The sequence below is a fragment of the Solanum verrucosum genome, unplaced genomic scaffold (genome assembly GCF_900185275.1).
Source record: "Solanum verrucosum unplaced genomic scaffold, falcon-dt-bn FXZP01000182.1, whole genome shotgun sequence".
Lineage (NCBI taxonomy): Eukaryota > Viridiplantae > Streptophyta > Magnoliopsida > Solanales > Solanaceae > Solanum > Solanum verrucosum.
The window spans coordinates 878,060-892,493 of NW_026020378.1; the positions used below are offsets into that span (position 1 = coordinate 878,060).

The following is a 14,434-nucleotide window of genomic DNA, read 5'->3' on the forward strand; positions in this document are numbered from 1 at the left end:
CCAGAAACCAACCAATATAAACAACAAAAAAGGGAAAATCAGAAACTAGTGAGGTTTGCTTGCTTGTCAGTTTCTATCATCTTAATCTTCGATTTGCACTGAATGGTAGTTTTACCAGCTAGTAAATAGCTTTTGGAAAAAGGTATTGATGCTGTGATATTCAAGTTTGACGAAATTATGTCACAATTGTTCAATACTCAAGTTTGCATGGTAAGTGCAGATCACTTTCAATCTTCCATTTTCAACACTACAGTCAAGTGCATTCACCTCCTGGTAATCCTACTTCCATCCTTATGCTTATTATAGGGTTATAATGTCGATATAGTAGAGCTGTATTCTTTATACGTGTGAAGTGTCAAATGTATTTGGAAATGAGTCTTTAGATCTGTGAGCTGCATTTGCCAACAAAATTTCACGTAAAAGTTGTTGAAAGCTACTGTTCTCACATTTGATAAGATGCACAGATTACGCAGAGGTGGTCTTTGCTTCTTTTATTCATTTTTTTTCCCTTTGAAAGTTTAGTTTTATCTATTTCTCGTTGTTGGTTGAACTTCTGTGAGTACATAAATTGTGGTTATGTTGACTTTACATTGTTTTCTTTCCAACGTGTTTTCCATGTAATTCAGAAGAATGATGTCACTAAGCAAGTAGCCAATCTTTTTTTCTAAGGTTTACTTAGTCATTTATTGTTTTCTTTTGATGTTGACTAATTTTGTATGTATTCAATCCAATTTTCATGAATTAAGAAAGGTTTTAGTAAGTAAAAAATAGGGGGAAAAATCATAAAACAAGCTATTATAGAAAGCACATTGAAATTCTCTCTATCTATGCCTCTTTTCTGGAAAAATTGATTTGGCTTTTTTTCAAAATGATTGTCAGAAATTTTCAGTTTCTCTGAAATTGTGTATTTCTGAGATTAAAAAAAAAAAAAAAAACAGAACACAGCGATTTTCTCTCTATTCACACTGAAGTTGATTTGGTGGTTCTTCAAAGTGACTGATTTCTTCAATATCTTCGAAATTTGATTCTCTGTATCCACAGTTGACAATATCAAATATTTTACTGTTGTTGTGGCATTTTGGGCACTGAAATTACGGAAATAGTTACATCAATTACATAATTGGTGATGTTGTGATCAAGGAGTATGAAGATTTGATTGAATCGATTTCAAAGCATTAAATACTCCGATGATCCAAATGACTAGCTTGGCTGACAATGCATTCAACCACTTGCACACTTTCTTGCAAACACGAAATCCTGACAAGCGCTACCTCACCTTTTGCTTCTCAATTATCATCTTTTAATTGATTGATGAGTGTCAAAGATAGATGTGTCATGCCACAGACCACTTAGAATAGGCCGAATCGAAGGTGATTTTATTAAGACCCATATGATTCATTTCTGCGAATAATCTTTTATGCTTTACTCACTAAGTTGTGTTAAAAGCCAGAACTAAAATCATTGTCATGTGTGTGACGTGCATATGTGCTGATGTGTAGGTGCTAGCCCCTATATATGTTTCAAATGTAACAACAATGATGATAAGCATATGAAAGTTAAAGTTTGAGAAGGTAAGTTCTTTTCATGATAATATGCCCAAGAGGAGCCTTATGCTTATTAATTGATCAGTTCCCTATGTTCCATTTGATATGATGCCCTGTGAGGCCAGTATATATGTGTTTCTAGTTTGGTGACATGTTTTAGATAGTTATGTTTACAGAGGAAATATTGGGAAAAAAAATCCTAGAATAAGACTTTTCTTGAGGACTCTCATTCGAAGACTAATGATCCTATGGGGGATAATTGTAACACCCTATAACTCCGAGCTAAAGTATGACTAGTTAAACATAGATAAAACTATCAAAAATCGAAAGGATAAAGAGGAAATTGAGTAAATATGTTAAAAATTTAGTATACCATAGCTAATGTGGTGTAAAAGAAAGTTTGAAGGTTGAGAAGAACCTAGAATAAAAACTAATTGGAAGTTACATTTTTTGTGACAATAATTTCAAGTGGCCTTACATATGGCCTGATTTCAAATGAGTAAAACTTCCAGCATATGAAGCTTCACATGATGAATGACTAATCAAACTATAGGTTTACAAGAGTAGTTTTCAACAAAATAAAGCACATGTCAATCTAAATTTTGCATCAAAAGTTATGCACATTTACATCGGAGGTTGTCGAAGCCTATACATAGACAAAAACATTGAACTTTTATTTTACTTCTCTCATCTAGAATGACAGTCCCTTTAGGCTCTCAAGGAGATTTTCTCTCCTCCAAAGCTTCAAGGTTCCCATTAATCACGAGGTGCTTGAATTGATTCTTCTCCGGTTATAGTTATTTGAAGGTTACTTCAAGGTGAAGTAAAGTGAAGAAATCATAAAGTTTTGGTATACAAGGTAATATTTCACCTTCCCCTTCATATGTGAGCTCTTATGAGCAATCTAAGACATGTTTTTAGTAAGAACTCACGGAAAGGTGGTCAAAAGTCGTGAGTTCAAGCTTTTCATATTATTGTTTAAAGGAGCGCTGTAGCAATTTTATGTACTATTTTGTTGTGGGAGTGTGGTTGACCTCATGAGAAGGATCATGTTTAGAAGATGGAGAAGAAGGGTGTGGTGAAACACAATTTGTTTGAGGGTTGTGCAGCCTTGCTACCCATCGTGTGTTTTGACGTACTATTTGTTGGGCCCACACTTGTCGATTAGCTGCTAATATTAGCTTCATTATGCACTTGACATTGTATATTAGCTTCCCAAAGAAAGGATCGATTCTTTATAAGTATACAAAATTAAGAATTGAGGTATGTAAAGCTAAAACCTCTTTCTATGCTAAGCCACAACTTCCACGTCATATGTTTCTCTAAATGAGTCAAAAGGACTTTAGACTACACATGAAAAAGTCCCTACATGCTACAAGCTTCAGTTTAACTTGATGCCCCTCTCTTAAAATTCGAGCTTTCATATCACTCGATACGATCTTATAATAAGCCCTCCCTGAGTTGTCCTTGTATATATATATTTGAAATGTCACATGTCCCTCTATTTTAAGATGTCTAGTTCCTCTAAGTTAAGATGAATAATGTAACTAGCTTAATAGATTAGTGCCTAGTGTAACTAACTAAACGGATCAGTTCCCAGTGTAACTAATCAACTCCTAGTGACTATAGGCTACCTTCTTTTCTTTCCTTTTAAGAAATGCTATGCCAACTTTTATTTTATTTAAATTAGAGGGCAAGGTTTCCATGACCCCCTCCTAATTATTGTGAATTATTTTACTTATATTATATACATGGTAGAAATTAATTCGAATTCCCTACACCTTAAGCTCACAGTCTAATGATGATGGCTTGAATAAATAAATAAAAAATGTTATTAGAATTGGGATCTCATTCTAAGAGAATAACCTTAAATATCTGGATTATTTTTTTTTTAAAAAAAATTATGCAGAAACTTGCAGGCAAATGAGATCACATTGAGTCGTTTTTTAAAGTTGAGTAGACTTCCTGTCTACTCATCCAACAAAGACACTAGAGGACTCTAATAATTTGACCACAATTAATCAGTAAGTATATATTATTCTTATATACTATATATTGCATCTTAAAGATTACGTTCATTTTAGGAAGAACAATATACTCCCTCCAACGAACACTTCAAGTTTGTGAGTCTTTGTTATTTCAAGGAGCCTGAAACCACTTTGCTACATCATATTGTTGTGTCAAGAGTGTCCAGAATATGTTATTTAACCACTTTGTTTATCATTACTTGTATATACGGTATAATTTTCCAATGAACTTGACATGAGTGTAGCTACGCCCATGTTCAAGACTAATAACTATCAAGGGTAAAATGGGAAGAATAGTATCGATCATTTATGCATTGATTTTGTGAAATGACAAATATTAATGAACATCTATTTTTAGTAAAGACGACATAGAAATAGAAACGGAGGAAATGTTGCTTTTAAGTCCTAAGATGGAAATTGTAGGTTCATTTTTATTTAAGGAATATTATTACTACGTAAGAGCCCTACCAATGGTTAGAAATTCGTCATAAGTTTAACATAAACAATTGAAAAAAAAAAAACTATAGTAAGTGATATTATGCTTAGTAGGATATGATGTAATGTAACATGAAAAGTAGTAAAGCATTAACCTTTGACAAATCATTACAATTATTTATGGAACTTTATTCATGTCTTACATCACTGATGAAACATTTAAATTTTCTTAAATGGAATAGATAAATGTATTTATGGTAAGCTAGGTGGAGGGGACCAAGGGTGAATGATGCTAGCAGCCCATATTAATAAATGATTATTTTTATAGACATCTACTTAGTTAATTAATCTCCTAAACTTGTTATAGTATATACTAGTAAATATAAGCAGTATTATTCTTTTACTCAAACAACAGTAATTGTACTTCCAGCAAGAAGAGCAGTACTTTTTCTAGTTGGAGCAGCAAGTGTGAGCTCTAGGTCTGGCAGTGGTGAATCTTGAACTGAAAGATCATGACTTGTAAAAGTAGTTGTTGAATTAATAAATGGAAAATTGTTGGAAAATTGTTGACTACTTGACTTTGAATCTTTGCTTGAAGAAGTTGTACTGAAATTTATCATGGAAATATTTGTATCATCATCTGGCTGTGACTTGTCACATGAAATATTTGTTTTGATATCCCTTTTATCAAATAGTAACATAGTTGATTTATCCATCCCAACCTGATCATCAATACTAGGTTATAATTACAAAAGAGTGAAAAAAGAAGTTGTAATTACTAGCTAGTTGAATTTAAAAGAGACGCTAAATAAAAAGAATATAGGAAATTATAGATTATTGGAAAATTAGTTGTTTAATTTATAAAATCTGAAAAATGGAATTATTCAAATTCAAAGTGTTTCTCTAGCCACCTAGAATATATTGACCTGAAATTTAGTAGTTTGATTGATTTGACTTCGTACAAGGGTGAAGATTTCCTATGCAAGAAGTATATTTAGGATTTGAATCCAAAAACATTGATTAAATTAAGAGAGAAGTGGTAAAAATATCCTCAAATTTGGAGTGAATTACTACTTTCGTTCCTAAACAGTGCCTAATACTTAAAACACCGATAGAGTTGACTAAATGAACTTTAAAATGTCTCTAATCTGTCAAATGATCTAACTAACATGTTTTCAGTCGCGGATAAATGATGTGTTATATATTCATATGCACATTACGGGCACAAAAAAGATTGAGACCACTTGTTATGTCATGTGGTAGCTTGAGCCCTGAAGGGTGGGTGGGTGGGGGGGGGGGTAAGTTCAATTAGTCAAGTCAAGGCTGGGGTATTTTAAGAACTAGGCATAGTTCAGAAACAAAAGTAATAATTCCCTTCAAATTTAAGATCATTTTCACCACTTCTCTCTTAAGTTATTAAAGATGAATAGATATTAATTATATCACCACTCTTTTTAATGGTCATATTTGAAAATCAATTTTGCATAGTTTTTTTTTTACCAATAAATTTGAGGCATAGTAAAAGAAGATAGATTCGATCGATTAAGTACCTTGTCAAAGAGACTCCGTCGACGTTTCTTTATATTAAGACAATTTTGTCGAAGAAAATACTTTTGGGCATGACTTGCAACTTGTGTTGGTGTTCTTGTGGTGACAAAGTTCCTAGAAATGCCTTTCCAGTCTCCTTTACCAAGTTTTTCCAATCCAACTAGAAATATCCTGTGTTCTTCCTCTGTCCATGCAACTCCTTAAACCAAATTTCCACAAAATCTCTTACTTGGAAAATGTTTAATGTATTAAACTAGTATAAAAGTAAACCAACCTACTCTAGTTGGAATAATTGAATCATAGTAATTTGAAAAGTAAGAAATAAATAGAACTAATTGATATTTAAGTACTTCCTCCTCTGTCCCTAATTACTTGTCCACTTTTGAATTGACACATCTATTAAGAAATCAATTAATGACATAGTGAGTTTACCATTTTACCCCTATTAATTATGAAGTGGATGAAAAGTTCTGCATTTTTCAAAGTAATTAGTCATTTAATTGAGGGTATAATAGGTAAATTTTTTTTGTCCTTTCTTGATTTGTCAAAATGAACAAGTAATTAGGGACAACTATAAAAGGAAAAGTGGACAAGTAATTAGAGATAGAGGGAGTACTTACCGGAGTATTTGTTTAAAACAGTCAAAAGTGATGGTACAAAAGATGTTTATTCAATCATTATCACTTATAAATTAGGAAACTCTACTAATCCATAATGGTGGATTGTTGGAACTTTTTGCCTAATTCAAAATAGGTGATTATTCAAAGTTGAAGAAAATTATTGGGATATAACTAATATACTACTCCTTCGATTTCTATTTATATGTCGTCCTTATTAAAAATAGATTTTTCGTATGTGTCATTTCACAAAATCAATACATAAATAACACTTTTCTTTCTATTTTATCCTTGAGAGTTATTAACCTTGAAATTATGAATTTGATCAATATTGGAAAACTAAATTATTAATTCAGGTTCATTGGTCAGTTTAATTAATCAAAATGAATTAATTTATCTTTATTTATTGAAAACTTGGCTTCAAGAAAATACTAAATAAGGGCAAGATAGTAAACTTACCTAGTTTCTTAAATATAAAATAATAACATATAAATAGAAATGGAGAAAGTATTATTGGATGAACTACATTAATAATATGACAATTCTTTTTTATATCTTCCATTCGTCTTTAATTAACGTTCTCTTTGAGGAGCCAGGCACGATTCCCACTAGGTCATTTGCCAATATTTTAAAAAAACAATCAGCAATTTATCACGTGTCACTTGATAGTATTTCCTTTAATATGTGTTGATTTTAATAATATGATTTAGTACTCTTTATAGTATATGATAGTATTTATTTATCATTTTACTAGTGCTGGTATTACTTGTTCTGTTCATATAAACTTCAATTGAAGAAAGAAGCCACATAACCAAGTTGCAACTCTAACTAATAACAATACAAAACTTTTTTTTTTTAATTGAGAGTTCATTACATATGGTCATTTTTTACCATTTTCTTCCACAAAGAAAATTGTAATCAAGAGGATAAAAAGTAGTATTTGAGATAATAACTATTATTTGATTGATCATACGAGAAATCAATTCCTTAAATTGACTTTTGATTTAAAAGAAAAAAGCATTAACATGTGAGGACTTATGTAATTCCTCTCTCATTAGAAAGAAAGAAGAAATACCTAAACATCAGATCTATATACTAGTGACAGACAAAATTTGTAACTAAACCACAAAAAATTATGCTAATCTTATTTAGCTATGAATTAGCAGCGGATTATAAGAAAAATCAATTAGCTAGAAGCTATTTAGCAACGGATCATAAAAAAATTCACTTAGCTGGGGATTACGATAAATTTCATAGCTAATTTCATATTTTCTAGTAGTGATGTATATTTTTCCAGTTGCAATTCCTCTGACGTTTTACTCATAAATAATAAAACAGAAATTCTAATAATTATATCAAAATTTATTGAAACTCGTGAAAGAAGATCAAGTAATAATTACATGAAAGAAATTTCTCATAAATTAAATCCATATTTCCCTCCAAAAAGAAGACAACGAAAAAGAAACAGAAAAGGAGACCTTAATTAAATCTTTTCATGATTTTCATAATATGAGTTGTACATCTAGAGATAAAAATACTATATAGACCAACCCCAAAATCCAAACCCTATAAGTATTTTGAAATTTAATTTAAAAAGTTTGTGTCTAGATCAGTTGTAATGAAATATTTGAAGCAAATTAAACAAGGAAAAAAATGATACATATAATATTGTATAGTACGTAATTATATAATACTAACCTTTTTTCTTATATGAAGCTCTTCCAACATCAGAAAGATAGCCATTTGAGATGTCACAATAACTAAAATTAGATGCAGCCATTGACGATGAAATTTTCGACGAATTCGAAAGGCAATCAACACTAAAACTCTTCTTCATCCATGAATAAGAAGAAGAAGAAGAAGAAGGTACTTCAAGTTTCACTCCAAAAAGTTTCATCATACCAATTATTTTTGGATCTTCATGATTAATTATTTTTTCATCTTCATTTTTTGTTTTCTCATGAGTTTTGCAAGTTCTTGAATTGTGACCTGTTAAACCACAGTGTGAACATTTCCTCCCCATTTATTAGCCTAAAAACAAATCTCAAACCTCAAAATAATTAGGAGAGAGGACAGAGCTTTTATTTTGTATATGAAAATATTTGGTGCATATGTTATTATAATAAATAGAATATGAAGTAGTGGGGAGCTAAACTATGAATTATAAATAGAGTATTTAAATTAACTATTCTTAATATATTGCATATTTTCCAACCATGGTTTTAATTAATTAAAGAATTAAAACTAGGGTTGACCCTCTTTTACTTTTTCTCTCACTATACTATGGTCAAGGATAAAAAGCTTGTTTAATAATTAGACTTATAGTATAGAGTATTTTATTAGTACTATATGGGAATCTACTATAGTTTGTACAACTTTTACTAAGGATATTTTTATGAGACACGGGTATATAGAGGAAAATACGAGGTTTTGAGTTTATACGCCCTTTTTAGTGAAGTTTGAAATAAGATTTCAATTTTGAAAAATATTATTTTCGTCTCATATTACTTGATTCACGTTATTTAAATTATATGGTCTAAATTATTTGTCAATTAATAAAACAAGATAATTAATTATACTTTTTTCTATTTTTCCCTTAAATCAACTCTTTTTAAAAATATAATAATGTAAAGTTTCAAAATAAAGTTCCTCTATTGTTAATTTTGATATTGATTTTAATGAATAACACAGAAAAAGTGATCAGAAAAAGTTAAAGGTTAAATTAATAAAATTATTTTTTTTATTTATGATTTCATAATAAGTATGTAAAGAAAATTGGATAACTAATATGAAACGGATAGAGGATAGAATAAAATATAAGGAAGGGGGTGAATTTTCAAGTTTCAAGAGTACAATGTAATTTAAAGCATTTAAGTTATATACAATCGATTACTTTTTAGTTGTCATGATAAAATTTTATACAACACTTAAGAAAAAATATTTTGGAGTTACTACATCCCTTTATTAATTCTTTAATATTTATTTGCCTCTTAATTCTAAAATAATTAATTTTATAAGAAAAATTGAAAAAAAAATTTACTAATTATTTCATGATTATTTAAATTGACAATTATTTTGAAACAAAATATTTTTAGTATAATACATAACAACTTTTGAAACAAAGTACGTACTCACTAGGTAAAACTTTAAACAATTTGGTCAATTATAAAATAAGTGCATATAAATATCAATGATAAACAATCATTGATAATAGACATGCTATATAATAGATTAATCTAAGTAACACATACAGTATTTCTTTTTTTTTTTAGACTAAAAAAGAGATATAAAGGTACCAAAAACATATATTTTCTTGAATAAAGCTTCGGAAGGCTTCTAGAAAGGGTTCAAGTAAATACATTCTTCTTTTATATATATATATATATATATATATATATTTTTTTTTTTATGATACAAGTAAAAATAGATTGATTAGTGTTTGAGCACGTTTAGATGATGCATGGACTAAAAAACATGATTGAGAAAGGGTGGTTGGGAAGAGAGATAACTTAGAGATGAGAGGAGGAGAAAATGATCAAAATGGTCATGGGTTTGATTCCATTTGGTCCTTAATATATGAACTTGATGAAAATGGTCCTTTATATATCATAAATTGTGATCAATTTGGTCCTTAACCTTAAAATTAATATATTTCTTTTTTTTTTTGCCATCAAAATACACGGAATATGTAAAAGATGCGCTAGTTCAAGACTTTCCTTCCCCTGTTTTCAAAAATTCCAAAATGGCACATCAATTTTTTTAAAACCAAAAGGGCAAAATCGCTCCTAACGGAGCGATTTTCTCTGACAAAATTGATGTTGTTACTCCTTTGAAAAACATAAAAATCGCTGTCGGTCCAAAATTATTATATTTTTCTTTAAAATCGCTGCTATGAATTTTTTTTTAACAACGCTGCCCCAGCAATGTTTAAAAAATAGAAATAGCTGCTATAGCAGCCATTTTCTTAAAAAAGTGTAATTTTTTTTAATTAAAAATTCCCGAGGTGAGGACTGCTTAAAAAAAATAATAGGAAATCGCTCCACGTGTAGTGATTTTAGTTTAATTTTTTTTAAAAATAATCGCTGACAAGGCAGCGATTTCAGTAAGAATTTTTATTATTATTTTCCAATTGTTGCTAGCAATCAAAAGTATACAATAAAAAATTATAAAGTAACTCAATTGGGAAATTTTTCTACTAATTTCCCATTATTTTTTTAAGCAGTCCTCGCCTCGGGAATTTTTAATAAAAAAATTTAAAACTTTTTAAAGAAAATGGCTACCATAGCAGCTATTTCTATTTTTTAAACGCTACTGGGGCAGCGTTGTTAAAAAAATAAATTCACAGTAGCGATTTTAAAGAAAAAAGAAAAAAAAATTGGACTGGCAGCGATTTTTATGTTTTTTAAAGGAGTAACGGCGTCAATTTTGTCAGAAGAAAATCGCTCCGTCAGGAGCGATTTTACTCTTTTGGTTAATTTTTTTTTGATGTGCCCTTTTGGAATTTTTGGAAACAGGGGAAGGAAAGTCTTGAATGAGCGCATCTTTTACATATTCTGTGTATTTTGATGGCAAAAAAAAATAAATAAATATTAATTTTAGGGTTAAGAACCAAATTGATCACAATTTATGATACATAAAAGACCGTTTCCATGAAATTCATATATTAAGGACCAAATAAAATTAAAGCCCATACATTAAGGACCATTTTGATCATTTCCCCATGAGAGGAGCAAGTGTCTCACATTTAGACAACAATCTCTATTTTTTAAAATGAAACATGGAATCTTCATCAATTAAAGGAAGAAGATTTTGGCACTTCCAACTATTTTCTTGGGTCGTACGGCATGTGAGATAGAAATTAGAAAAAAATATCTAATTATGCAACTTATTTTATTATATTTTAAATTTTTTTTTATCATTTAAAAAATTATAAAATTTCCTACTTTACGCGATATATCAATCGAATACATCACTTTACATGATGTATCGATCAAATAAATCACTTTACGCGATGTATTGGTTGGATATATCAATTTACGATGTATAGGGACGTACACGATGTATTAGGACATTACTTTACATATATGTCAGTTGGATACATCATCACTTTACGCAATGTATCGGTCGGATACATCACTTTACGCGATGTATTGGGACGTTGAGTGATGTATTTGAAACCGAGAAGCAATGTATAAGGACCTTGATGTATCCGAAATCGGGACGCGATGTATCTGGATTCCACCAAATTTAAGGAATTTTTGTAATTGAGAAAAGAGTAGGGATAAAATGTAATTAACTCTTAACACTATGAGATTTTATAAAATCTACATGAAATTATATATGAAAATATGAAATGAAGTCGAAATTTTGTTTGGACATATAATCTGAATTTTTTAAGGTGCATTTTTTGTTTATAGACATTAAAAAAAATTATAAGCTATAGAACCTATCAAAATTGCCCCTCTTCTTTATGGAATCTTATCAAATAAGCAAAAGTTCATGGTAAAAATATAATACAACTATCACAAAGTTATTCTAAAAAAACTATAACATTCATTGATCGAACTTTAGTTCAATAAAAAGTAAAATTAAACATGAGTTATAGTGTATTACTCTTTAATATAATCCTCTCATATGGTACGGACAATTTTCACATGTTGAGCATGCATTTCTCGACCGGATAACAGAGAAGACGAACCAACATTGTTACTTTGAACCATTGTTGGTCAATATTATTAATAACTATATCATCATGTTCATATTCTATGATTCTTTCATCACTCTTTTGGAATTTTCGCAAAAAAAAATATGTCGATATAAAAATGATGATTTTTTTTACAAAATATAAACTATTATGGGTCAATTTTTGAATTTTAGAAAAATTTAAATCGTGATATAAATTTTTTGAATAAAGTTTTTTAGCGAATGTGAGATTTCATTTTATGATTTGAAATCATGAGATGAAATTATATGTCCATGCAAATGTTGATTTCATCTCATAATTTCAAAGCACGAAATGAAATCACATATCCAAACACATATTTAGTACCACTAACATGCATGAGGTTAAGAGCTTAAAAGATATTTAGCCTCTGAAAAATATTTAAAAGATGTGACGGTAAAAAAAAATAAACGGAAAATGCTGTTGTGGGAAGGTAAATATTTCTAAATTATAATGTTTGATGATGTTGATCAACCAGCGTAATTTAGTTGGAGGCTTAGAAAAAAGTGACTTTGCTTGCTCTTCCATTCAATAATCTTTATGAATTAGCGTCATCACTTACCACCTTTCATTATCGAAGTTAGATTATTTTAGTACCACCTTATTATTAATCAAATCCAATATCATATGAATAGTCAAAATCTGAATCTTTTAGTGGTACGAAATTCATATATTTCTTCCAATCAACATTATCAGTTACTTTAAATATGATTATTTGGTAGGTAGATCTATATATATATCCTTTCTATTATAAATTATCATTAATTAAGCATACAGCTTTCTTAGTTATTAATTAATAATGTATGGAACACTTTGGTATGGCTAGACCAATAAATCAAGAGCATGGCACAAGACGACAAAATATAACAAATTTAAGTAAAGTTTATGGAAATTATTATTACCACCTCATATCATATGGTGCTCCATCATACCATCGACGATAATATTGCTCACCTACTTTATTTGTGCCTCGGAATGTAATTCAACTCAGGACGGATTCAAAATTTCAAAAATATAAGTGAATTATTATGAATAAGAGTGTATTTATGTTTTTTTGAAACGACCTCTAGGTCCTTATTATTAAAATAAATTTGGTACACTTTAAAATTTATGAGTTCATAACTGTTATTATTTTGAATTTAAGTGATTTTTCATATATTTCTATATATATATTTTGTGTCAAAAATGTGAAATTAGTTGAGAAATGATAACAAGAAGAACTCTTATCTTATGGATGTATAAATAAATTTTCTTTCATATCCATGTCTTCATGAACAAGAAAGAAATGCACATAGACCATAATTAGGTGAATAAAGCTAGCAATAGGTAGGGTTGTAATTGTTCGAAACAAAAATGAAGAGCTAATCAAATTCAATGTCATAGCATGTTTAACAATATTTATATATATGCATATTATCATTGTCGTTAAATATAATATAGCAACAGTAATATTATTATTGCTACTGACAATGTCATAATCTTAATACTAATTATTAAATAGTGTGTGGCTTTTAAGTTTTAATATTTGTCCTCAGTGCTCATTACGTTCCCAAGTGACATGTAAGTGTGTAAAACATGGAATAAAATATGGTTCAGATCTTCTCATTACCTTTTTTTTTTAATCTATCAAAGCAATCCGTGATGTATTGAAACAGATTAAATAAAGATTACTTAAATTAAGAGGACATTTAATAATGGTCTACTTAATTACTTTTGTGTCATTAAGCGATATGATGAAAATGGCCAGCTTTTGTGTTACGGCTGCGCGCTTTTACTTGCTTTCGAATTCTTTAAGCCAAATTTTGAGATTAGTGAAACTCATGTTGTGCTAATCACTTTTTAAACTTAATTAACTGATTTTGAAGATATTATATACTCTATTATAAAGTAAGAAAGACTCAATGATCTTTAATACTTGTATACGTTTGGTCTTATTATAAGGGGAATCTCCTCTTTTTTTTTTATTGGTCAAATGGATTTATATTTATTATAAATAATAATTATTATGATAGACAAAGCACTAGTGCATCCATCACATTGTGATGTCTGTTAGTATTTGTTTGGGTCACATTCCGACTCTGAAAAATGTTAACATAATTACTCGTTACTCTGGTATAATTAGTTCCTAAAATGTCTGCTTTCATCTCCTTAATAATGGGGGAATCTTCATATAAGCCAAACACCATCAATATTTCATATGGGTAAATTGCAGGAGAGAGCACTAATAATATTGCAAATGATCAACATGAAATTCTTTGTTTTATTGGATGAAAGACAAGACTTCTTTTTTCAAGAACGTTAAACGAATTTTTAAAAATTCTTATTAAGTATTTTCGTTGTTTTAATTTGTTTGATATACTTTATTTTTAAATTTGTTTCAAAAAGAAGGTGGTCTCTTTTTTTTTTTTTTTTTACAATTCTTTAATATCTTATGTCATATGGCATGTTTAAAAGTATAAAATTAAAAGATACTCTGTATATTTTATATATCTTTAATTTAATACCACAAGATTTAAAATATTTCTTTATTTTTTAAAATTA

General features: G+C 29.2%; 1 protein-coding gene across 1 annotated transcript; it reads right to left on the reverse strand.

Annotated features, from left to right (window-relative positions):
* Positions 1 to 4,410: 4,410 nt before the first annotated feature.
* LOC125838733 (transcription factor MYBS3-like) lies at positions 4,411 to 8,194 on the reverse strand. Its single transcript, XM_049517775.1, has 3 exons — positions 7,870 to 8,194; positions 5,557 to 5,753; positions 4,411 to 4,728 (listed from the first exon to the last, which is right to left on the reverse strand). The coding sequence occupies exons 1-3, from the start codon at positions 8,192 to 8,194 to the stop codon at positions 4,411 to 4,413; spliced, it is 840 nt and encodes a 279-aa protein (XP_049373732.1).
* Positions 8,195 to 14,434: the final 6,240 nt, after the last annotated feature.

Bases quoted from the DNA above. Each gene is read 5' to 3' on its own strand.
- LOC125838733 (XM_049517775.1), bottom strand. From the start codon at position 8,194: ATGGGGAGGAAATGTTCACACTGTGGTTTAACAGGTCACAATTCAAGA. The intron at 5,754-7,869 runs GTTAGTATTATA...ATTTGGTTTAAG, and splicing joins AGCTTCATATAAGAAAAAAG to GAGTTGCATGGACAGAGGAA. The intron at 4,729-5,556 runs GTACTTAATCGA...ATTGATGATCAG, and splicing joins GACGGAGTCTCTTTGACAAG to GTTGGGATGGATAAATCAAC.